Genomic DNA, 27,348 nt, shown 5'->3' on the forward strand with positions numbered 1-27,348 from the left:
CGTTTTTGTGCACCTGAGGGATGGACCTGGTTCATGCCTGAGCTTCCTTTGTCAATCTTCAAAACTAACCTTCACTTGGTCCAACATCAAGGTATACAGATTAATTCTTCCCAGGATAGAACGGACTAACTATTCTGTAATAGCGGCACTTCAAATCACAGAATTTCAGCGAACTCAACAAACAGAGCAAATCACACTTGACACTTATGTTTATTTAGAAAATAATGCAATAATGTAGAAAAGAGGGGAGAATATTTCAGATTTTCCATCTCTTAAAAATGAGGCCAAACCTCTAAATTTATAGACAAAGGAAGAGTGAGATGGAGAGGTGCAACCCAAAAGGTGCCTCTTCCATTTCCCATTCACACCCTTCAAAGAAAAAAACATAACAAAATTAAGATAGTTACTGTAATTACCAAATGATTCGGAAAAAACAGCTATTTCCAAAGGGGAAAGTCATATATATTGATGAGCAAAGGCGGACTTAGACCGTATTAAACTGAACTTTACTATTTTCGATTCAAACTGTATCTACATGTTAAAAGAAAATGTATACATGTAATAAGATCTCACTAATTTTGAACTTATTAAATTTAAATTTTAAATTTATATGTTTTCCTAGGATGTATATGTCAACAAATGAGGTCGGGAAATATTGGGGCGACTTGTATGGGTGGAAGGATATATGAAATTTGAGAAGTTCAAAGAGGGATAATCTTGCCAAAACTCTTACGTACAATAAGTTCATGGCCATCAAATCTTCTATCTGTCATGCTATTAGCTTAAGTTCAGTTCCTCCTTTGCTTTGCTCCCTTGTCTTTCCAACCAAGTATGTTCACCTTCTTCTGCAATCCATGACATGCGATACCTTTAATTCATTTTGGAGAAAAAAAGGAAATAGAAATTTATTAAAAGAGTTTGTGCAGTGACACAGCACTATAGCATAGATAATTTACTTCATTTGAGTACATGATATGTATAGTAACATGGTAAATAAAATATTACTAACATATCATAATACCTTATGAAAATTGCGCATGTTTTTCATGTTTTTCATGTTTGATCAATAAACTGTGTTTATATTTTTTTTATATAAGTTAATTTGATTCCGTTTCTCTTGGACGACAAAATGGAACACCAAGGAATACAATTTTATGTGATTTAGCTCGTGATTGATCACGTTAAGGGGACTGCTTTCAACTCTAGATAAGGTACCTCAAACTCACAGTTGTCCCATGCATGTGGCTGCTGATCTCATTTCTGTTTTGACCAGGGACTAGGTAAATCCAAATAAAATCCGTGAAGTTGGCCAAAGACCAAGTTTCAATTCATATTTCACCAACGTTATACATAAAAAAAGTCATAAACGGTATTCTCTCATCTTTATCCAAGAATGAGATTCTAGACCATAAGAGTAAAGTATAAATTTCGAAGATAATTAACTATGATTATTCAAAGTTTGAAACACTGTGGAGATCCTATTAAATATAGTGTGTATCTTGTTTCCCTTAGACGTATATTATATTTTCCGCGCAACTATTAAAGACATCAAAGGTTGACTCTCAATATGAAAGATTGAACAACTTGGACTAGCTATTAGATTGGTCAAACATTTTGTAACCTTCCAACAAATTCTATATATATATATAGATAGAGAAATCGAAAAGTGCCTTTTATACTTGTACAAAAATTTAAGACGAATTACTCGTCATTAGGTTTGTTAGGGATCGAGAAAAACCTTTATATATACTTGTACAAGCATGGCAGCGAACACTGAAGGTAGCCGAGAAGATGAAATCTCCAAACTGGAAGAAGGTGTCCATGCAGATAATATATGTGCGTCCCAGTCTAACACTAGCATAGGATTTTGTTCATCACCTTCCGTTGTTGCTGTTGCTCAAAAGGTTAGTTTTTGACGATAGTTACTTGTAATAAATGATCTTTTAAGTGACATAAATAAAAATTGCACTATGAGTATATTAAATTAAAGGTAAGCTTATTAATATGTTCTGTTCCTTTTTCTAGTTGATTGCAGAGGCAATTGGCACGTACTTTATTATATTTGCAGGATGTGGATCAGTAGCAGTGAATAAGCTATACGATGGGAGTATTACTTTTCCAGGAATATGCGTGACATGGGGTTTAATTGTGATGGTTATGATTTACTCTTTGGGACACGTATCAGGAGGTCATTTTAATCCTGCTGTTACGATCACTTTCACTATCTTCCGTCGTTTCTCATGGAAACTGGTACGTATCAGTAGTACGTAGTTTTTAAGCTTTACTTTTTTTCCCATTCACACAATTATCTTGGGAGGAAACATCTGATCTACAACGTTAGTATTAAGATTCACAACCTAAGGTACTCAAGCATATGTAGAACATAACCTACGTTCAAGTGTTTAAATGAAAGTTTGTGTCAAACAAAATTTAGGAAATCCTTATTTTTATCGCATAATATATCGAGATCTCCTTGAACTTGATATTTTTTTATTCGACGTAGACCTGAACTATTTTCGGTTCAAATTAACCTCTTGAACTTTTCAATTTGATAGTCTTGATCGAGTAAACATGTGTAAGTAATATGATCATATACATGCAATGCACAGGCACCTTTGTACATAATAGCTCAGGTAACGGGCTCAATTCTAGCAAGCGGCACATTAGCACTATTGTTGGACGTCACTTCCACATCTTATTTTGGTACTGTTCCAGTAGGATCTAATAGCCAATCTTTGGCTATGGAAATCATCATTTCCTTCCTCCTAATGTTCGTTGTTTGCGGAGTTTCTACAGATGATAGAGCGGTATGTTATTTCTTATGGGAAAATTTTCATAAAGCATTATCTTTTAGTAGTAATTAGTCATTTATAGATATCATTTGCTATATTACGGATTATAGATACATTTTTTGTGGTTATAAGATGTATTTGATGTATTTAAGCTATTGTATTCATGAATACAGTAGCAAAAATAGGGATGAATCAAGGAAGTCCAGCTAATTACTTGTTGTATTCGAGTGTATTCGACTGTATTCATGGAGTGAAACATGGGATTACAGCTGGACAGATTATTGTATTCGACTTTATTCACGGCGTGAAATAGGAGATTGCACTGTTTTTAAAATGGAAAGTGAATCAATTAACATAATAGACTACTAATATAACTCAACAAACTCAATTATAACACACAAATTTTGTATTGTCAGTTATAAAAAAGATTCTCAACCGAAAAATACCCCAAAAACATAGCAATCTTCAGAGAAATTATATAATACATCTGAATACATAAATTATATTAATTAAAAAAACATATGAATATATTCATGACATATAGCGAGAGAGTGAATACAATGAAATACATAGAATACAGCAGGATACATTGAAATACAATGAAAAAAAAGACAATGAATACAAGGAAATACATGAAAATACATTGAAATATATTAATAGAAAATCAAGTTGCTCAGCCCCAAACTCCGTCGTCATTGTTCAAGAACAAACCCTAATTTCCGACGAATTTGTCGGAGGTACGCCAGAGGTAAAAAACTCCGGCGCGGGAAGAGAACTATCCCGCGAGAAGGCATAGCCGAGAGGAGGGGAAACAATAACAGCGTATACACAACAACTTAGGGCCGACATCTCTTCTTCTTCTTCTTCTTCTTCTTCCGTTCTTCCAAAACCAAATACAAACACAAATTATCTTCCAAAACACAAATTAAGCCAAACCTGGAATATTTTCTAATCCGAATGCCATAGAGTTACTTTAATGGAAGAAATTGCTAGATGAATTGTACTAACATTATCACTAAAAACAGCTAATTTGGGTAGTTCATTAGCAAAGGTTACCGCATCAATTCGGTGCAAGAATTGATCGGAATGAAAAGAAAATAGTGTGGGTGAGAGGAATTTTGACATTGAGAATCGTGTTTTTAGGGAATGGGGGAAGAGAATGGAATGTATTAAAGTAGAGAGAGAAAGAAAATAGTGTAACTGAATAACGTATTTAGTAGCTTAGGGCTAGCTAGGAGGTAACCAAAATTAAATACTTTGCTATAAACATTAAAAGGTATCTATAGAATATAATTTTTTTAAGTGATATTTATTTAAAATAAATAAGTGCGTTAACTTTTCTATATGAGGTAAAAATTCCTTTCTTGTATTTTACATTGAGCAGATAACTTCATTAGAAATTTAGCACCATTCTCAAGGGCATTTGTTAATTCATTTGTTTTGCATGTGAAAAACAGATAGGAGAACTGGCTGGATTGGCTGTTGGAATGACAATAACCTTGAATGTCTTTGTTGCCGGGTATGCTTAAAGTTAACTACTCATCTTATTACTTTGAATAGCACAAAAAGTTTTCTAAATATTTAACTATAAAAATTTGTTCTTTCTACTACTTTTAAAAAAAAATAAAAAAATCTACATATATTTTAATTTTAATTTAAGAAAATTAAGGAATTGGCTTTCAGATTCATACCAAAAATTATTTTTAAATGACCCAGGTTTTTGAATCCGTCAATCTCCCCCTCTTATATTTTATTTTAAAGGAAATGGAGAATAGTAATTCTTACTTTTCAAATGAAGTGGATGCAGGCCAATTTCAGGAGCATCGATGAACCCAGCAAGGAGCATTGGTCCAGCGATTGTGAAGCAAGTCTATAAAGGTCTTTGGGTGTATATAATTGGGCCAGTCATCGGAACTCTAGCGGGAGCGTTTGTATACAACTTAATTAGATTTACGAATAAACCACTTCTTCAACTAGTTAAAAGTAGATCCTTTCTTCCAAAGTTAAGAGAGTAAAATAATTCATGAATTTTTAGGTTATAGATCTAGTGATATCTGTCATTTTTTGAAATCTCTTTTTATGATTCATCAAAATAATACTAATGTAAACTTCAGCAATGTACTGCTTTTACAGTAAAAAAATTTATTGTTCTTGTCTAGCCCTATATTCTTTCCTCTTACCAATAGATAACAGAATGGCCATATAACATATAGTAGTTTCTTGTTCCATTCGCCTTATGCGGTGATATCTTTGCATGTGAAAAAAATTATATGCTATAAGGTCAGAACGGTTAGAGAACCTAAACTCTAATTGACCTGATTGTTTAAAAAAATTATACTCATGAGTTGTATAAAAGTTAAACACATAAATAAGTAACAGTAAATAGGATTTTTAACTTGTACTAACAAATTAAAAAGTCTTTATACTGAAAGAGTATTTTAATTTGTTGTAGTAGATAATATATCTTATTTTTAAGTAACCGTAATTATCTTTTAGTTAACTTTTTATTAATAATATATACTATTTTTTAAATATGTCTGACATATAGAAGTTAATTAAACTCTCACAAACAAAGTAGCCAATAGAGAGAAGAAACAAAAGTTAATCTTGTGGATAATCTGACAAGAGAAAAATTGTTACAGAACATAATAAATCCGATCCAGCACTGAAGAAAAAGTAAAAATAAAGGACTTAAATCAAGCCTACCCTGAACGTTACTGATAGGGACACGTTAAAAACACTAAAATCAATGCTACAACTTTCCTAGCTAGCCAGTTACATAATCTAAGACCAACAACTCTAGAATCCCACAACCAATCATAAGAAGCAGGGAATTAAGACAAAGGGGATTTCTAGTTAATGCACCGGAGTATATTTGTAAATTAAATGGATCAGTTGAGTACAAATTTCCTGGTGGGGCTGTGAAATAGATGAACCTTGGCGGCGGCGGCGGTGACGACGGCTTACTCTGTTGAATTGCTGGTGGTGCTGTGAAATAGATGAACCTTGGCGACGGTGGATTCTGTTGAATAACTGGTGGACAATATGTATTACTGGCCTTGGGAGGTGGTGGTGGAGGACAAGAAATGGGAGGAGTTAATTGTTGATTACATGGTTTCCCGCACGGGCATTCTCCACACTTTATACTTGGATCAGGCATCAGAGGACCATCAACATTACTGTCATGATCAGAGGTAATAGCAGTGGCTTTGGCAGAAATTATAAGTACCGTGAGAACCAGACAAGACATGATCATGATCAGAAGAAACTTCTTACTACGTTTATGCATTGGCATGCAATTGTATATAGAAGCTAAGGTTTCTCTATTTGATCGGTAATTCTATTTCTCAAGGCTTATAGATATTAAGAGATGGCTACAATAAGGGAATGAGTAATATGAGTTTGTATATGAAGTGAACTTTTGGTGGCCTATATATGTGGCTTATTATTTAAAGTAGAGTGAGATGCATTTTGCATGGGCTAGCAATCATGGATAGAAAGGCTAAAGTAAAGTCTTAACTTATAGTATATGGTAACATCAAGAATTCTTACATACTTCAGAGTATTTTAATCAATTAAAACAAGTTACTAATCACTACTAAATTTTTTAGGTTATTGAAATAGAAATTAATTATAGATAGTTTCATGTCGTCGTACGTCATCTTAGCTGATAGTATAAAAAAAATGTACACAGCCCGTGCGTAGAAGTTAAATAAATAAATTTTGGATAGAAAATAAGGGTATGACTGGGTGGAGACTTGGTATTACTATCATTATGAGCCTCCTTTTATGACTATTAAGGAAAGATATGAAAATGAATTGCATATGGGTGATGTTATTAATTAATTACTACTGGGTTGTAGGACATGTTGTAACATTATTCTTCTCTCTTTTTGGATGCATGTATGAAACAATGGATGGAATATTGCTATATACATGGTGTAACGAAGTCCATCGGTTGAAATGTACTTAAAGAATATATGCTCCATGATATAAGCCATCAATCGGTAAGAGAATCACTTGCTAATTAAGCAAAGAGAGGGCTTAGGTAATCGAATCTTAAGTAATAAAGAGTTTCGGATGGCCCAGCGAGTTTTGCATTTTTTTGTGCGCGGAATTTTTAAAGTCCAAAGTCGTTTGTCCTTTTGTTGTATACATCATCCTGTATATATATCATTTAACTTGAATGTATATGCTACGCACACATATTAGGTGGTAGTATTAGGTGAGAAGCAGATACAACAGAAAAACTCTCTAGTGACAATGATCGAGAAAAGTGTGACGGTGTCGTATTGATCTCTTCTTTATCTTTTTCTCTATCTTTAGAGTAATTCTAATTTGTTCAATTTGGAAGGGTACTTCTCCTCAAATAGGGTGCCTATGCGAGGAAATCTAAAAAGGTCAATTGATTGGTTACTTAGGCTTTTAACTTGTTGGTAAGGGTTTAATTCCCAAACTTATAATCCCCTCTCCCATTTTCTCCTCCTCTGCCCCATTAAAAAATAATAATTTAAAAAGATAAAGAAGCACTTGTGCGTGCACCACAGACATACACATCATGTGCGTGAGTGAGTGTATCTATCTCTAGCAAAATAAATAACACCTTTCTGTTAATGTAAGGCATATATAGTTACAACATGGCCTTAGGCCTCGTAGTCTTCTAGTTTTGACTTTACAGATTAAAATGGCTGGATACGTTCCAAAAAGTAGGCTATACATGCATGCAATTTTGTTAGCCAAAAACTTGTTGATCACACAAAAGGAAGAATCAAATGCTCACAGCCAAAAAGATGAAGAAAGAGAACCCTTTTCTTTGTCCAATATCGGATGTCAGGAACCTTTCTTTTAGTGAATTTCTTGTTTCTTTTTCGGTGCTCATTTCCTGGCCGGTTCGTTATATTTGGGGTTTTCAAAAGCCCAACAATAATTAGATTATAATGCAAAGTTAGGGGATAATGAAAAAAATAAGATATTGATTTATTGATCTCGTATTGGGAAAATAGCGCGTCAGATTTAAAGGCATGCTTGCTAGAAATTTTGATTGTTAGGATTTGTGATAGAATCTCTAAGCTTACCTGAATTTTCAAACACAACTTAAAAAATTTGGTGATTGTCATGATTATGTCACAAATCATGCCCGATCACTAGAATTTTTCAGCATTGTGGCTGAATTTCTAGTGCTTCAAAATTTGGCGATTGCAAAAATCGCTTTCCAAAATTCTGACGAGCGTGCTTAAAATTCTAGCCAGACCTTATTTTCTCAAAACTTTTCTTAACGGGATCAAATTTAAACGGAGGTCCTAGTTTTAGAAGTAAAGGCCTAATTGTGAAACATACTAAACATGGAGTACTGGCTGCTCTGTATGGATTTTTATTCTATTTTCACTATATATGCTAGCACTTGATATGTTATATATACCGAATTAAAAAATTTAAAATAATCTCTATTTGTACTACACATATTAAGAAATCAATTTCTTCTTCTAAGGAAAGTTAAATATTTGATGCTCTGACCTAGTTCATATTTAATTTGCTGGTACTCAGCAAGCTAAGTCACTGGAATTAGCGATAAGTTACAAGGACTGAAGGCAAATGCAGTAGGAATAAGGCGTAGATGTTCTTGAGACTAGAAGGAGAAGAGAAGGAAGCTTGTGTCAGAAAATTAAAGAGTAAGATGCTTGTGTGGCTGCTGCCATATTCGCATATCCTTTTCTTAGTCTGGAGTAAATTTACCTTGTCAAGAAGTTTAGGCCAAGAGCAAGATTTAATTTGTTTTTCCTTAATTTTCTTGCCATATTCAAGTTTTCAATTTGTTTTATTTGAAGAGGAATAAGTTTGTCATTATTAAAAAGCGAAGAATTTATTGTCTCATATAGTTAGTTTGAGAACCTATATAGATTACTACAGAGCTTGGTTCTTTACCATATTCCTTAAGCGTAAAATAAATAAGCAATAAAATGAAAACAATAAATTTTACGTCGAAAATCACCTGGTTCAAAAGGTGCAAAAATCACGACCTACTACGTAGGATTTTCAACTCAAACTCTACTAGAACAACGAGCCAAAATGTATCAAATACAAGACTGTAATTAAATACCCTCCAGTACTCCTACGACTCCTATTTGATTCACAAGTTACTCTAACTTGTAAAGCAAAATACTCACTCCAACTCACTAATTGTTTATGATACTTGATTACAACTCAATTTCCCATAACACATTCACTAGAGTGACTTAGGTAGAATACAAGGCAAGTATTCGACTAGAGTAAACAACTTGTGACACTTTTGTTGATGTGTGAAATGATAGTTCAGAAGTCCAAAATCGATCATATTTGAAACGCTTCAACTTGAGATCTTCTAGAAGTCCTATTCATAGTCATCTTCTTCTTTGATAGCTCCTATTGTTCCAAGGATTCTATAAGCTTTGGGACTTTGTCTCTGATTGAATTATCCGTATCTTCTTGAGCAACGACTCTTATCACTTATAGCAACCTTCTTCAACCAAGCTCGGAGTTGGGTTACTTTGAGATAAAGTTACTGTCTTGTACAGACGTACAAATATCAACATGAGGAATTGATCTTTTCTCCTAAGGAGCTGGTTCTTCAGAACAACTTAACAGCTACGTTGAGGACCTATTTCTTTTAACACTTAGTCATACTTTGTTAATAATCAAAACTTCAATACTTAACAAATTTCTCCTTTTTGATGATGACTAACCTTGTACACAACAGAACCAAGTAATTACATCAAAGAACGAGATAATCACAACAAATGACAAGTACTATTGATAGACATGTACCTTCACAACCCACAACCTTCCAACCTTATCTTTATCCTTTTGGTGTCATCGAAACTATAAATAAAATGTTAGACATTAATCACAGATAATATAAGATTCAAGGCCAAACAGGATACAACATAAGCAGAAGAGATATCAAAGAAAATAAACTAAATTGATGATCCAATATAGTACAAAACAGTAAAATAGAGCAATATGAAACATTAGGTAGTCCCAAAAGAAGACTAAGGTCTAGACTTCATCATTAGAACAAAATAAACAATGCATATTGCAAACTACTCATACTAAGATAAAAGAAAGAAAAAAGACAAGGCATTAGTAGAATAGCAAGAAGAACTAAGGACACTGGGAAAGAACACGTTGATGGGTGAGAAGCAGAGGGGGTCAAGGCTTTTACAAGGATGGCAATCTTTTGGGCATGAGCCTCCCTATCTTTTCTGAGCTCTTCCCTGAGCTGCTTTGTTTCCTTTCGAAGCTCATTACTGTATTCACGAAGCTTGGCATTCTCTTCAATAGCCAACTCCAACCTCTTGGTGAGCTCTGCAACCCTACTAGATCTTGTGGGTCATCTAGCCTTGATCTCTTCATACCCACACTGCTTTAGGGTAATATCATCTAAAACATCATTATGGTTTCCAAACTTAACTTCTCATAAGGCAATGTTGAGCTTATCAAACGACTTAGTCAACATGAAACCATAAGGCATATCATGCTTGGGTTTGGAGGTGTCTGCAGCTCTTGCCATGTACTGAATCATCAGGCTAAGAAGATTGATAGGTCTATCAGTGTCAAGCATCTCCATCATAGCCATGTCCAGCGGAGTAGCTTCATGACTTCTCTCAGATCTCTGCAGAATGCAAGAATTGACAAAATAAAATAATAATTTGTGGAAGGGAGTCATATCAGTCTTGTACACTTTCTGGGAGTATTTATTTCAAACTTTTGGGAGAACTTTCTTGTGACCACAATGCTAGTATCAGCATCATTGTCTATGGCTGGCAACATTTTCTTCAAGTAATCAAATCCCAAGGAAGAGATATTCAGAAGCATCCCCAACTCCTCAGTATCAAATTCCATTTCAAAGCCCCCATACCTTACTCTTGACTACCTTCCCATTAATGTTGAAATTTGCATAGAACTCCACCATAGCAGGAACACATACTGGGAGGAAAAGCTTCGACAAATATGTGATTTAACCCCTATAGCTCAAGTTTTCAACCAGTTGAGCCATCCCCTTCTCATCAGTGTTCGCAAAAATCTTTTCATTTAGCACTTTTCTGTTCCTGAACTCTGTGAGTTGATCCTCTGCAGTTGGCACATTCTTTCTTGTCTTACCCCGACTGGCCCTTGCTGAATGGGTAGCAGGTTTTGTAACTTTGGCACCCTTTCTCTTTGGTGCAGAAAACATATCTTGCAAGGTAGAGTCAAACTCATATTCTCCATCCACCCCAACAATAGGTTCCACAATTGAGACCTTCTTCTTTGGCTTCTTTGTACTTCTAGACTCCTTAATGATTTATGCATCAACAACCTTTCTTTTACTCCTTGCAAGAGGAGTTATGGAAGGAGGAGATACTTAGTTCCGTATCGAGACAGCTGACTTTGTATCTTACACAGGGGTCTTCTTGGGTTTCTTCCCTACCTCAGATAGTGGCACATCATCTTCATCATTTCTTACTTCTTCATCTTCAGTGAAAGGAGTTACCAGAGACCCAGGTTCTTGAGCCCTTGTCTCTTCACTAGTTTCTTCTGAAGGGGCTAAGACAATGTTCCTAATGGTCATGAAACCTTCAGATTCCTCACTCATATTCCCATCTTCTTCCTCACTCTCTTCATCACCTCCTTCACTGTCACTTACCTTTTCTTGATCCTCGCCCTCACTTTCAGAGTCTTCCTCTTCTTCACAATGATTACCTCCTTCTGCTAAGTTATTAACCTATTCACCTGTCTTATCATATTTATCACTTTCCTTCTCATCTCTAGATGTTCCCTCATTTTCACTCTTTTCTTCTTATTTGGCTATGTTTTGAGCATCATGTCCTCGTGAGTATTCACAACTTCTTCTTCTTTTTTACCCACATCATCTTCCTCATCCTCATCCCAACTATAATAAAGGTCACCAGAAGCCTCCTTTTGCACAGGTTATTTACTTCCTTTCCCCTCAACCATAGTCTCAATAGCAGTAGTATCTACCTCATTCCCCATATCACCTACACCATTTTCAATAGTGAATTGCTCCACTTGTGGCTTCTCACTCATGGGTAGTTGAGTATCTAGTGGTGCAGCATCAATAGAAGACACCAAAATATCTAATTTAGAAGTAGGATATTGTACCTGATCAGTAGTGACTGACACTGATTCCCCCTGAACCACAGATTCCTTGGCTACAGTTTCACCATGCATAGCAGCATCTAACACTTTCTTGACAAATTTTCTTGGAGAGTCCTTTATATTTGTTGACTTAGTGGTATTTTTCGCAATAATCTCAAGTGTATGAGTGGTTGGTTTTGGAGGAGGGTATACAATGGAGGTGGGGATGATAGAACAACAAGAATAAGGGATGATGATGTAGGTATAATGGAAGATATCGAGGGAGAATGAATAGGTGTGGGTTATGGCTTGGCATTTTTCTTCGATTCGGGCTTCATAATTTTGGGTTTTGCTTCAATCTTGGTTGATGATTTGGCTATAGAGGGTGTTTGATAGGCTTTAGGCATGGTGATCAGATGGGAGACTCGAAGAAGAGAAAGGGCGAATTAGTTCTTGATAATTGCTCTTGATTCTTGCTTAGGGTTTGAGAGAAACAGTGAGGTCTGAGAAGCTGATCATAAGAGCCTTTTAAAGACGTTACTTCTGATTTGACTGGAAGAGAGAAGATGACCGAATTTGAGTTCTAATGGGACTCTCATAACAATTACTTTGACTGTTAGGATTTCAGGAGTAATTGAACTCTAATTGCACTAGGATTCCCTCTTACTCTTTGACTAGAAGACAACTGGAAGTGATGCCAATAGAATTAGAAGTCTGAGTATAGCAAATATTTTAGGATATAAAGTCCTAGTGACTTAAGACAGTATGACATGTACCTGAGTCAAAGAACCAACTCTTTATTTGTTTCTGCAATAAAGTTTCAGCACTTCATATTAGTATCATACACCACAGTTATCAGCCAGATTTTCCAAGCAAGTGTGTGAGCTTCATACAAGCACAAAGCTGAATCAAACACATTGTATTTAATTATCTACATCTAATTATGCCTTTTCTAGCCAATCACTAGATTCAACTTAGTGGGAAGAGTTGATTAGACCTAGTTCTAGTCTATTCCTTTCAAAGTGATACCTACTCAGAACTTTAGTAAATATATCAGCAATTTGATCTTTAGTTTTACATAAGTTAATTGAGATATTCCCTTTTTCAACATTGTCTTCGAGAAAGTGATGTCTAATGTCAATGTGATTGGTTCTCTTATATTAAAAAGGATTTTTACCAATTTTTATGGCACTGGTATTATCACAGAAAATTGGAACACAATACAAATATACCATAGTCCTTTAGTTGTTGTCATGGATGTTGCTGCCACATATTCAGCCTCAACTGTAGATAAGGCTATTGAGTTTTGCTTCTTGGTTCCACAAGACACCAGACAAGAGCTGTTGATACCCAATTTTTTTTCATATATTTAAATATGCATACATACTTTTAAAATATTGCATACACACTTACAAACATGCACAAATATTTTTATAATTTTTCTCTAATTTTTAAAGCACTTAAAAGCCAATTTATTTTTGTATTTTAATTATACAAATATTCAATAACTATTCCTCATATTATTTTTTATGAAGATTGATTATTTAAATTCATCATTTTATGCCCATATAAACCCTTAAATATTTTAATTGTATTTTTACAATCACATTTGCATTTTTAGGCTAGAATTATGTATTTTTTCAACAATAGCCTATATATACGCAAAATTATATTACTCATATAGAAAATGGCTTTTCATATTTTTATAACATTAAGTAAGTATTTTAAAATATTTTCCCAAACAAATCACATTTTTATCATTTATAAATTATTTTATAAAATTATTTTACTAAATTAATTGAGTATTTAAAATATAGCCCTAGAAAAGATTCAATTTCAAACTTAACCAGCCCAAAACCCAAGCCCAAATCCCATCTAACCCTAACGAGCCTACCTGACCCAATGCCTTGACTTATCTTGGCCGTTGATCATTTTGATTAACGGTCCAGATCCCCCTTACCTTAATTAAACCCATATACCCCCTTCAAACCCTAATCATTTCCCACCCCTCCCCGCTGTCATCTGTTCCCTCCTCTCTCAGATAGTCTCCACCTAAACCCTAACCTTAATCACCATCATCGGCGAGAACCTCCCTCCTATGGTGTTTCTGTGCCTTCTCCGACCACTTCTGGTCTCCTATACTCTATGGCTCTTCGACTTCATGAGTCCTTGAGAAGATTCTCAAAGAAAGCCAACCTGTTCCAGTTAAAACTCATTTACCGACTTGTCTCTGGCCGCTTTCGTTTGTAAGTAAGGATTTTCTCTTGTTTTTTTGAATCCATGAGTTTTTAACCGATTCTCTTCATCTGTACTATTTTCTGAAAACCCTAGTTCACTACTATTCGATTCTTCACAAATCTTTATAGATCCGAGGTGATTCGAGTATTATTAAGTGTTTTCCTTTAAAAATCCCCTATGTTTACTAACTATCTCGATCTTAGTCACTCTCTTCTAAAACTAGGGTTCTTCCAAGACATTCTTCAAAGAATTTTTTCTACTTTCAATGTTTAATCTGCTCATCTCTTTATGCATTTGACTATATTTTGCACAAATGCTCGAACCCTAGACGTTTCTAGTGGTTATACTAATTTCTTATTCTTTCGTTTATTATGTTTATTTCTTGCAATCAGTGGTACTAACTGGTTCTATTTTTGGGATTCAAATGTTTTCCTTATTAAATCCAGTATTCTTTGGGATTTTGCCCTAATTGATCTCTATTAGGGCTTCGAACCAGCTTCTCTTGTTAAATCTGGTATTTCTATAAGGTTACTTAATTGATTTCTATTTAGGGAATCTGAATAAGTCTTTCCTATAAAATCAATATTCTTTGAAGATTTTACTGGTTGATTCCTATTAACTGTTCTATTAAAATCAGTGTGTGTGGTGAAATTTTATTTGTTTTCTTATTTGTCACATGCTTCCCTATTTTATTTGAACAGAAGTTTAGGGATTTTTATTGACTCTTTATATGACATGATTATGGATTCTTTGCTTTAATTAAACCTTATGTTGTGACCATTAACTGATTACCCCCTAATTAAGGGGGTCTATCCCGGACTCCCTCATGGAAATTGGTTCTGTGATTATGTGATTGCCCTTAATTGATTGAATTTTGATTCTCTTTACCTTATTTGTTCTACTCCCTAAGTACTATATATACACTCTTATTCTACCTCTCAAACACACGAACAGTATTTCAAACACACACACACAAACTTCCTATTATCTCTCTTTCTGCTACTTGTGCGCATTGCTTGTCTAGCTGGCTGAACACCAAGGCTAGACTGTTGCGTCCTGCCTGCTCTATTTTCTGCATTTGCTTCCTTAACTGTTATGTTCCTACCTCAATGTCACTCCGAAATTCAAATCTATGTGCTCTTTTTTGTTCCATAGCTGTTAAATCCATGTCTATTCTTGCACTAGTTTAATTGCTTATGTATATAATTCCATGTCGTTTCATGTTTGTTGCTTTGACCAGTATGCTCAAGTTTCGCCTTATCTTATTTTAATCTGCATATCTATTCTTCTTGAGTATCCAAAATGGCCTTAGAACAACCTGCTTACTTGTGTCTCCCCTGTCCTGTAACCCCAACTAGTATGACTACTTTGTGTGACTGAATTTCTATGGCTCTTTCTATATTACTTAATATGACTACTTCTTTATCCAGACCTATGTATCCTTATGCTTAACCAATATGTTTATTGCAGTGTGTAAATCCTAGGCCTTCTTGTCTCTTGTCTTAAGTAGCATGCTTACCCTATCACTAAGTATGATTGTAAGATATGAGTGATCAGTATGTCTTATTAATTCCTGCCTGCTCTGTGTCCCTATTAATTGAAATGACTGCCTTCCCCTTCATCTTATATGTTCCTGCTTTAAACATCTTGTGTTCCCAATTCATGCTCCCTTTTGTGCAATTATTTGTTTACCCAGACTAATTAACAAACTGAAGTTGGGCAATAGGATGTTTTTGTGACTAGGCTATTGTTTGCTGAACCTTCCTTTCCCTCAAAAGGATTTAACATCTTTTTTTTATTCCTAACATGTTTTCCTAAACTACTGCTACTCGTGAAAGTATTTTCACTTCTAAAGATCTTATCTCTACACTGTTTTTCCCAAAAGTCATTTCAACTATATCGAGTACTCTCACTTCTACTCCTAGATTACTTAAGTTCTGCCCCTCCAGTGTGTGTACTGCGTAGGGATCCATGAGATTCCTCCAAACTCTAGCACACTAGGGTTGGCCCTTCCACACTGCACATAACTACTCTTCTATTCAAAAGGATATTGGTGTGAACATTGCCTGGGGTCCCTATGGCCCTTGCGAACTTTGACACACCAGGATACTCTTATTGAATATCATGAGGCTATGGCATCTGGGAATGTTTGAAGGCCTGGTATTTTCAGGATTCACTTTGGGCCTATTTTAGGCTCCCTATAGTATAGTTTTTATTCATTATGTAAATTCATTTATGGGTTGTAATAACAATCTTTGTAAACAGATATTGGGGAAATTAGTAAACTGGGAGGGATTATTATAACATTTGTTGGGGAATGGGTAGATATCTTGCCTATAGGATTTTAAAACAATGCTTACATTCCTAGAAACCATGCATATAGGTTGTTATAATATTTTGTCTATCTAGATACCATGCCTATAGGTTATTACAATATCTTGTCTATCTAGATACCATGCCTATAGGTTGTTACAATATCTTGTCTATCTAGATACCATACCTATAAGCTGTTACAACGTTTGTTCACTTAGACATCATGCCAATATGATTCAAAAAAAAATTGATCCTGCATTCTAATAAAATGTCTGTAAGTTTGTTGCGATGTTCGCTTAGATACCTTGCCTATAGGGGTTTTAATATTAACCAGTCTTGCCTGAAAAAGATCAGATTCTACGTATTAATAATGTTCAAATCAATCATCAGCTTGTTTTAATCACTACATTTAGATGCCATGCTTATAGGATTCTAAGATCAGTTTCTGCATTTAGTTGCTGGCATCTATAAATCTAAAATCAGTTATTCAGCACCTAGACCAGCATGTCTATAGGACTTAATAAACTCAAATTGTTTTAAAAATGGCTCACAGAATTCTAATTGCATTTATATAGCATGTGTATAAGGTATTACGCCTAGGAAAGCCTATAGGTAATCAATGTCTAATAAAAACTGTGAAACTGCTTTGCTTATTATGACTGCCCAGATTCAACAGGTTCTAAAAATTCAGTAGGCAAACTGAATAGGTCTTTGACACTTTAGTCTTAACTCAATACTGCATATTCTCTACTCACCTAGATATCCTGTTCTAGGGCTTCTCTTAAATATCTGAAACTGTGTTTAAGACGTGCACTTGCTTGCTCTATTTGTGGAGGTAAAACTTGAGCCTTTAATTTTTCTATCTTTGGTCCAGCCCTAATTGTTTTGGTTGTCGCCTAGATTTTTCTCCTTTAAGTACCTTAGGATAGTCTAGAACTACCTAAATTAGAGGTTCTAAATACCTCAGGGCCACAAGGAAGGGACGGGTAGTGCACACATAGGGTATATCTTAAGGTAGCTAGAACACTTTAGGCCATGACCAAGGGGAGGAAATTGGGTAGTAAGGATATGATGACCTGCGCGCTAATGTCACGTGTAGCCCCTGATTGAGGAGTGATTATCGGGCACTGCATGGGTATGATCCTGTAGGCTAACCAACCTAGGACTCCTCTTTCCCAATTCCCATATGTGTTTAAATTCCCTAAACCTCCTTTACATATACATAAGCGGTCCAAATCTCTTTACCTTCATTATCTGAACTTCCTTGATCATATATGCACGGGGAAAGCTACTTTATCTGCAAATACTTGCTTGTTTGATAATTGACTAATTCATATATTTTAAGTTCGGCCGCCCACCATTATGGACCGCAAGGGGTGCCTAACACCTTTCCCTCAAGGTTATTTCGAGCCCTTACCCTAATCTCTGGTAATACAAATTAGTCACAAGAGTTAATTACTCTAGGTGCCCTAACACACCATAATACGTTAGGTGGCGACTCTTGAAATACCCAAATTCCCAAAAGGAAACGAGTTGTTCCCCTATGAATGTCAAAACCCAGACTTCCCCGCAAAAAGGGAAAAAAAGGGGACATGACAATAGCCTGGAAAATGAGCTGTTCCTAAAGTGCTTTTCCTATCAACGTAAAAAACTGCATAGTCAACATTAGCATAACCAATTAAATCAAAGCTATACCCTCTGGGATACCATAAACATAGATCAGTGTTCCCCTTGAGATATCTTAGTATCGTTTTGACAGCTTTCAAGTGAGATTCCTTGGAATTTGCCTGAAATCTTGCAAATAATCCCACACTGAACACTATATTAGTCCTTCTTTCTGTGAGGTACAACAGTGACCCAATCATTCCTCTATATAGTTTCTGTTACACACTTTTCCCTTCTTCATCAAGGCCCCAACTTTGTTGCAGTTGATATGAGTGTTTTAATGGACTTAGGAAAGTCCATGTTGAACTTTTTCAGTAGTTCCTTGATATATTTTTGCTGTTATATCATGGTTCTAGTAGGTGTTTGCTTGATTTGTAGCCCCATAAAGAAGTTCAATTCACCCATCATGCTTATTTCAAACTCATTTCCCATCATTTCAGCAAATTCCTTGCACTTTATTTCATTGGTAGCCCCAAAGATACTGTCATCCACATACACTTGCACAATCAAAATATTCTCCCCTCTACTCCTTAGAAATAGAGTGTTGTCCACCTTTCCTCTTACAAAATTATTGGTTAAGAGTAATTTTGAGAGCCTTTAATACGAAACTCTTAGATCCTGTTTCTTCCCATAAAGAGCTTTATCCCATTTGAACACATAGTCAGGAAATTCTTCACTTTTAAATCTAGGAGGTTGTTTGACAAACACTACCTCCTTTAGATAACCATTCAAAAAGACATTCTTTACATCCATTTGATATAAGGTGAACTCAATGTGGGCAGCAAAGGCTATCAGTATTCTTATAGTATCCATTCTAGCTACAAGTGTAAATGTCTCATCATAGTCAATGCCCTCCTCTTGATTGTATTCCTGAACCACCAGTCTGGCCTTGTTCCTTGTGATATTTCCTTATTCATCCAACTTGTTTTTGAACACCCATCCGGTACCTATGATAGTTCTATTCTTGGTTTTCTATACCAGGTGCCAGACCTTGCTTCTCTCAAACCAATTTAGCTCCTCTTGCATGGCTATGATCCATTATGGATCATTTAGAGCTTCTTTGATAGTCTTAGCTTTTGTGAGAGGAATGCTATGAGTGCACATAGATTTCTTAGAGAAGACCTTGTTTGCACCCCTACATTTGTATTAGAGATAATATTCTCAAGAATATGTGAACGTTGATGCTTCCATGGTCTGATCGATATACCCAGAGAAGATTCACCCGAGGAGTAACCCAAATGAGCATGTTCAGTGGGTGTGGTTTCAATCTTCTTGTCAGCAGTTAGAGTAGTTCTTTCTTCTTCTTGTTTCTTATGAACACTATCAATTTCCTTGTGGTTTTCAGATCCATCTTCATACTGAGGTTCAAATTCTTTTGTATCTCCATCACTAGTGAATCCTATGTCACAATCTTCATCATGTAGACCTTTCTCAGCCAGATTGTTAGATTCATCAAAAGTAACATAATATTTTCTTCCACACATATAGTTCTTTTATTAAAAATCTTATAGGCCTTACTATGTATATAGTAGCCCAAGAAAATTCCCTCATCACTTCTGTCATCAAACTTACCTAGAACTTTTTTCCCATTATTATGCATAAAACATTTGAACCCAAAGGCTCTCAGGTGAATGATGTTGGGTTTTATTCCTCGAAGTAACTCATAGAGAGTTTTCTCAAGAATGGGTCTAACCATGCATCTATTTAGCAGGTAGCAAGCAGTATCGATTGCCTCAACTCAGGAAATCTTAGGCAGTCCACTAGCTCAACATGGTCCTCCTATGTCTTCTAAGGATCTATCCTTTCTTTCTACAACCCCATTTTGTGTTTGAGTTCTAGGTGCAAAGAAATTATGGTCAATACCATGTGAACTACATAACTCAAAAAATTTGAATTTTCAAATGCAGTTCCATGGTCATTTCTTTTACTTAATACATTGCACCCTAGCTTTTGTTGAATCATTCTGATAAATACACAGAAAACATCAAAGGTTTCATCTTTGGATCCCAAAAACAAAGTCCAGGTATACCTGGAGAAGTCATCAACAATCACAAACACATACCTCTTACATCCTCTGCTCCTTATTGTCATTGGTCCACATAGGTCCATGTGAAGAAATTTCAGAGGAATAGAAGTACTTTCAAACTTTTTCGATTTGAAGGATGACCTAACATGTTTCCTCTAACACAGGCATCACACACCTTGTCAGAGGTGAACTCAACTTTAGGTAGCCCAAGGACCAAGTCCTTTGCTGCCAACTTGTTGAGTTGCGAGAGACTGGCATTTCCTAGTCTTCTATGTCATAACAATGGATCATCTTCCACTACACTCAAGCATGTGTGCTCACTCTGGGGAAGTGACATAATCATTATCATGTAGACATTGTTATGTCTCTTACCCTTTAACACAATTTCATCAGTATCAAGCTTAGTGACAATGCAAATTTTGGAATTAAATTTTACCTCATTTCATTTGTCGTGCATTTGAGAGATGCTAAGAAGTTTGTGTTTAAGACCTATCACATAATACACATCTTCTATAGCATTAGAGAGTGACTTACTAACCATGCCAATACCTGTTATCTGGCTCTTTTTCTCATTTTTGAATGACACACTCCCTTCTTGGAAGGCTATCAATGACAGGAAGTTTTTCTTTTCTCCAATCATATGTCTTGAGCATCAACTATCTAGATACTAGTCCTGATTATTTCCTCTCACCTTAGCCTGCACCAAAATTCACAAGTTCGTTTTTGGAACCCAGACAAGCTTGGGTCCCTTTTTGTTGGAAAAAAATGAATTAGATCCCTTCTCGCCTATAAAGGGAGAGGTTTAGAAGCTTTTTCTTGTTAACCTTAATCCACTTAGTATGGGAAGGAGGATTAACCTTTGGCTCCTCTTCCCTCTTCACATTTTTAGTAATACCAAAGGTGCTTCTAAAATGGTCATGAATTAAGGCAGGACAAGTGTCTCTTAAGTGTCTTATTCTTTTACAATAAGTGCACATGTTATTATATGAAATTCCTACATACTTTGGGTCAAACTTAGGGATAGTTTTTTGTAGCCAATTATAGATTCGTTAGAGCTACAGTGTTCATTCAGCCAGTTCAAGGCATCAGAAGATCTATGCTATTTTCTTAGTCTAGAGAGTTCATAATTAGCCTTTTCTAGGTTTTCCTCCAGGGCATTATTTCTACATTTAGCATCACAAATATTGTCTTTAGCAATTTTTAATTCATTTTCAAGCTTATCCTGTAGATCACTCATTTTTCCTTTGCCATGTATATCAGAAGCGAACCTGGTTCTTAAGGTCTTTGACCTGTGTCTTTAAACTAGCTTTGTCAGGTTCAATCTCTTTTATATCAAGTTTGACACAAGAAAGGTTGCTTACTAACTGATCATTTCCAATACTCTTTTTATTCATTCCATTTACTAAGGTCACAATTATGGCCATCAATTATTTTTTGGACATAGCATGAATGTTCTCTTTCAAGTCAGATATACTTACCTGGTTTACTTCAACTTTAGTTTCTGAATCACTCATGGCCATCATCCCTATCACTTCTTCCTCTATTTTGGACTTTTCAATCAACATCAAGGCCATTCTGATGTTTTTATTTTCAAAGTTAGTTTCCAAGGTCCTCCATATATCATGCACAGATATGCAGGAAGACACTCTGAGGAGAGTGTTTCTAGACAAGCTTCTATAGAGCAGGTCCTTTGCTTTAGCATTTTTTGAACTAGCTGACAATCTTCCTCATCGTATTCCTCTTCTTTTTGTTGCACTTGTTACCTTCACTATCCATTTTCGTTGGGAGAATTGGTCCATAACTGACAATTACCGATAGGTCAAAGTCAGTATCTTGAAGAAATGGTTCCATACGCAGCTTTCATTCATTATAGTGGTGTTTATCAAACAAATAAGGTCTTCCAATGTGCATTCCAAGCTGTACTAGGGTTCAGTTTCCATAGATTGGTGTTCATCAATCAAAACATAGAGACTTATAGTCTCATCATACTTTTCTTCCTATTGATTACTTCCACTATCCTCATATGCTGCCATGAAGGCCTGCTTCATTATTTCAGTAAATCCTTGCCTAGGATTTTTCCTTTGTTGGAACCCTTTTCTCTTATTTTCTCCCATTTATCTTTTTACCTCGTTCTTTCCTCCTCTCAATTTTCCACATTGGGCAATCCTTGACCATGTAATCTAGATTACCGCACTTGTAGAATCCATCATATTTAGCCTTGTCGATCTGCTTGGGCTTACTACTGGTCTCTCTCATGGATGCACTTTTGGAATTCTTCATGAACCTCTTGTACTTGGCAAACACTGCTAGATCAGGATCATCACAGTCAAATTCATCATCCCCAATCTCTTTAAGAACCAAAGCCTTATCATTCTTGGGTTCTTCCTGGCACAACTCTATCTTTATCATTTCATGAGGTTTTAAGTGTCCAACCAACTTATCAAGTGATATTTTGTCCAATTCCTTGGCTTCTTGGATTGCAATGACTTTTGATTCCCATGAAGCTGGAAGGATTCTTAGAACTTTGCTAACCAACTCTTCTAAGGTAAGCACCTTTCCAAGTTATTTCAGTTCATTGGTTATTATAGTGAACATAGTCATCATATCGTAGATGGCCTCAAACTCCTTCATGAAGAAGAGCTCATAGTTTCTCTCATAAGTAGCTCTATCCTTGATCTCTTTACTTGGTTTGTTCCTTCATCAGAAGTTTGGAGTGCATCCAATATCTTCTTCACATTAGAGCATACATAAATTCTATTGTACTCATCAGGACCAAGTCCATGGATAAGGATTTTCTTAGCAGTTATATTCTTCTTCATCATTCTAAAATGTGCTGTCACAAATTCGGAGGGGTCCTTAGGAACTCTTTCATTTTGTGCATTTTGTTTAATAGGAATCAAGCGACTTTGGTTCACTATGGCCTATAGTTCATAGTTTTCAGTTGTGGGGAAGTCTTCCATTCTTGTGTCACGACCTGGATGTCCCACACTATGGAGTCGTGATGGCGCCTACTAATGTGAGCTAGACAAGCCAATCCTTTAAACTAATTGCTTCATTATCCATCTATTTCTTTTTAACAACATAAAGTTATAACGTAAAAATAGCGGAAATTTATTTTAAGCGGAAGAAAATAATTAAATATCTGAAATCTGTATCTATACAACTACTTAAGCCTTAATCACACAAAACCTAGTGTCACAGTGTCATAGATGGTCTAAGATTTAATACATACAAAGTTTAAAGAAAATATCAATAAATTTTTCTGAATTAAGGAAAATGAAACATGGAATAAGGGATAGAGGGAGACGCCAGGGCCTGTGGACGCCTGTAGGTCTACCTTGGATCTCCGCGTGGACTGAAGGTAACCTCCGAACTACGGTCCAAGAGCTTCTCCGGGATCTGCACATGGTGCAGAGTGTAGTATCAGCACAACCGACCCTATGTGCTGGTAAGTGCCTAGCCTAATCTTGGCGAAGTAGTGACGAGGCTAGGACCAGACTACCAAATAAACCTGTACAATTCAAATATATACAGCAAAAAAGAAATACAGAAATAAACAGTCCAGTATGGGAGGGGGAACATGCTGCGGGGGAGATATCAATTCCGAATAGAAAGACAACAGGTAAATGAAAGAAGCATTATATCTCGGATATCAACAAAAGAACCAAAAACCAATAAATGCACGGCATCACCTTTTGTGCTTTTACTTTCGTCCTCACCAAAGCAATCAAGTAATGAAAATGTGCACGACATCACCCTTCCTACTTTTACTCTCTTTCCTCACCATATAATCAATATAATCGGCATGGAATGGTACATCATGTGGCACATCATCACCCTTCGTGCTTTACACTCTTTTCTCACAATCATACACGACATCACCCTTCGTGCTTTACACTATTTACTCACAAAAACGATGCACGACATCCCCCTTCGTGCTTTAACTATCTTCCTCACAAAAACAATGCACGACATCACCCTTCGTGCTTTAACTCTCTTCCTCTCCCAAGCAACAATCACAAACAATAGGGCAAAGGAATAAATGAGATTATAATAAGAATCCCGGCAAGGAAACAACAATCCAACAATTAAGTCCCCGCAAGGGAACAACATCAATAATATCAACATCCCGACAAGGGAGATAACAAATAAAGCAACAAATTTCCCGGCAAGGAAGTTAACATAATGATCTCTTCTCTTTCTCACTTTTACTTCACAATTCACTTCACAACTCGAGCCAATGCTCTAAAGGTTCAATTATCATTTATACTTCCATAATTCGTATTACAACTTGAGCCAACGCTGCTCAATGTTCATAGGTCACAATTCCTTCCATGAACTTTACACAACAAATAGAAACCACCACCAAGGCATTAAAGATATAACGAGGTCATGATAAGCACAATATAAAGACTCATGGTCATGCTAGACACCAATGTATAGATACTCGTCACCATGCCTATATATCGTACTCAACAATTATCACATAGCAAATAGGACCGACTCCTAATCCCTCAAGCTAAGGTTAGACCAAACACTTACCTCGATACCCCGAACACAATTCACGTTTAAATTATAGCTTTACCCCTTAGTTCCACCACCAATATGCTCGTATTTAGTCACAAGTTACTTAATTTCATCAATAAATGCTAAATGAATCAATTCTAATACATAAAAATGAGTTTTCCAAAGTTTTACCCAATAGGTCAAAAATCACCCCGGGCCCATATGGTCAAAACCCAAGGTTCGAACCAAAACCCGATTACCTATTCCCCCACGAACCCAAATATATAATTTGGTTTGAAATCGGATCTCAAATCGAGGTCCAAATCCCCAATTTTTGAAAAACCTAGGTTCTACCCAAAACACCCAATTTCCCATGAAAATCATTGATTTTGAGTTGAAATCATGTTAAAAAATGTTAATGATTGAAGGAAATGAGTTAAAATAAACTTACAATCGATTTGGAAGAAGAGTTGTTCTTGAAAAATCGCCCTAGGGAGTTTGTGTTTTGAAAAGATGTGAAAATGGGTTAAAAATTCGTCTTAAGTATAAAAGTTACATGTTGTAGATGTGGGAAGTGCGAACAGGGGTTCGCAATTGCGAACCCCGAACTCTGCTAGGTTGGGAAATTGCGAAGGAGGGGGGGGGGGCTTGCATTTGCGAGCTAGGAATTGCGGACCAAGCATCACATTTGCGATCACAGGCCAAGTTGGGAAGTTTCGCATTTGCGAAGATAGTCTCGCATTTGTGAGATGGAGCTAGCCTGGGCTTCTTTCGAAATTGCGATATGCGAAGCCTGCAGGCCTGCTATGCACTGCTGAAAAATCTACAATTTTCAAAGCCTAAAATACACCACGTGGCCTATCCAAAAATCACCCGAGCCCTCGGGGATCCAAACCAAACATACTTACTAACTCAAAAATATCATATGAACTTATCCGTGCAATCAAATCACCTCCACCCTTAAGCTGAGAGCTACTCAGTGCTCGAGAGCAAAACCTATTAATGTGACCCATATCACCACAAGTGTAACAAGCCCTCGGCTGCTGAGATTGCTGGCCCTAACGACCTGAATGACCACCCCGAAAACTCTGAAGTGGCGGTGCACTGATAGGAGTTGGTGGTGCACTATAGGACTGCTGATCAGAATACTGCATTTGAGGACCACGACCACCTGAAGCACCGTGTGAAACCTGAAGTGCTGATTGAAAAGGCATAGGAGGATGGCCTCTATCATATGAATCCCTACCTCAAGATGAGGTACCACTGAATCGGCCTGAGTGACGAGGCCTCTTGTCCGACCCATGACCACATCCCTACGACAAAACCATTTCGACTCTCCGGTCCACATTGGCTGCCTCTTGGAAAGATATATCACTCCCAGTCTCCATAGCCATCTGAAGACAAATCGGCTGAATAAGTCCGTCAATGAAACTCCTCACCCTCTCTCTCTCATGGTGGGAAGTATGATAAGAGCATGACGAGCCAAGTCGATGAATCTGGTCTCATACTGGGTAACAGTCATAGAACCCTGGCGGAGACGCTCAATCTGCCTCCGATAGGCCTCTTTCTGAGTGATGGGAGAAACTTCTCTAGAAATAGCTGAGTAAACTACTCCCAAGTCAGTGCTGGCAATCCGGATGGTCTAGTCAAGCAATAATCTCTCCACCAAGTCTTGGCGGATATAGACAAGAGAAAAGTGGCAAAATCGACCCCGTTGGTCTCAACTATCCCCATGTTCCTGAGAACCTCATGACAACTGTCTAGATAATCCTGAGGATCCTCAGAAGATGAACCACTGAAAGTAGTAGTAAATAGCTTGGTGAACCTATCCAACCTCCACAAAGCATTGGCAGACATAGCTGCTCCATCATCGATCTGAGCTACCACTCCCGGTTGAACTGCTCCAAATGGCTGAACCACTGGAGTCTGAAACTGGGGAGCTACCTGCTCCGAAGTACGAGTACCAGGAGTCTGGTCTCCTCATCTAGCCTGAGAGACAATTGGTGCTACAAGAAGCTAGCTTGCCTGGGTGACGCTTTCCATAAGGTCCTCTAGACAGACCAGAGCATCATGGAGAATTGGGGTAGCAATAAACCCCTCTAGGACCTGAGCTGGGCCCATCGGAACTGCTGGGGTCAGAACCTCATCATCAAAATCCACCTAAGGCTCCGCTGCGGGTGCTGCTGCACTGGGCTGAGCTTTGCACCTACCTCGGCCTCTATCACGACCTCAGCCTCGCCCTCTGCCCCTCGTGAGAGCTGTTTCTGGGGGCTCGGGCTGCTGGTCAGTGTATGAGGAAGCGCATGTTCTCTCCATCTGTGAAGGAACAAAGTAGAAATTCAATCAGCATTGAGAAACCAAACCACACGATAGGAAAGAATAAATGTGAAGTGTTTCCTAACTCTGTAGCCTCTGGGGGATAAATAGAAATGTCTCCGTACCAATCCCTCAGACTCTACTAAGCTTGTCTGTGAACTATGAGACCCATGTAACCTAGAGCTTTGATACCAACTTGTCACGACCCGAATTTTCCACCCTCGAGAGTCGTGATGGAGCTTACTAATGTGAGTTAGGCAAGCCAACCCTTTAAACTAATTACTTCTTTATCCATTTATTTCCTTTTAACAACATAAAGCGATAACGTAAAAACAACAGAAATTTAATTTAAGCGGAAGAAAATAATGAAATATCTGAAAT

General features: G+C 36.7%; 2 protein-coding genes across 2 annotated transcripts; one reads left to right on the forward strand and one right to left on the reverse strand.

Annotated features, from left to right (window-relative positions):
* Positions 1 to 1,758: 1,758 nt before the first annotated feature.
* LOC104225748 (probable aquaporin NIP-type) lies at positions 1,759 to 4,842 on the forward strand. Its single transcript, XM_009777615.2, has 5 exons — positions 1,759 to 1,904; positions 2,026 to 2,250; positions 2,610 to 2,807; positions 4,250 to 4,311; positions 4,600 to 4,842. Exons 1-5 carry the CDS (start codon positions 1,761 to 1,763, stop codon positions 4,805 to 4,807), a joined length of 837 nt encoding a protein of 278 aa, XP_009775917.1. The 5' UTR covers positions 1,759 to 1,760; the 3' UTR covers positions 4,808 to 4,842.
* A 717-nt stretch (positions 4,843 to 5,559) lies between these two features.
* LOC104225751 (leucine-rich repeat extensin-like protein 3) lies at positions 5,560 to 6,081 on the reverse strand. The gene has a single exon (XM_009777617.2). The coding sequence runs from the start codon at positions 6,079 to 6,081 to the stop codon at positions 5,560 to 5,562; it is 522 nt and encodes a 173-aa protein (XP_009775919.2).
* Between the last annotated feature and the right edge of the window lie 21,267 nt (positions 6,082 to 27,348).

This window comes from Nicotiana sylvestris, chromosome 2 (genome assembly GCF_000393655.2).
Source record: "Nicotiana sylvestris chromosome 2, ASM39365v2, whole genome shotgun sequence".
NCBI lineage: Eukaryota > Viridiplantae > Streptophyta > Magnoliopsida > Solanales > Solanaceae > Nicotiana > Nicotiana sylvestris.

Excerpts from the sequence above, each read along its gene's own strand:
- LOC104225748 (XM_009777615.2), top strand. The coding sequence starts at position 1,761 with ATGGCAGCGAACACTGAAGGTAGCCGAGAAGATGAAATCTCCAAACTG. Across the intron at positions 1,905-2,025 it reads TTGTTGCTGTTGCTCAAAAG|TTGATTGCAGAGGCAATTGG; the intron begins GTTAGTTTTTGA and ends TCCTTTTTCTAG. Across the intron at positions 2,251-2,609 it reads GTCGTTTCTCATGGAAACTG|GCACCTTTGTACATAATAGC; the intron begins GTACGTATCAGT and ends TGCAATGCACAG.
- LOC104225751 (XM_009777617.2), bottom strand. The coding sequence starts at position 6,081 with ATGCATAAACGTAGTAAGAAGTTTCTTCTGATCATGATCATGTCTTGT.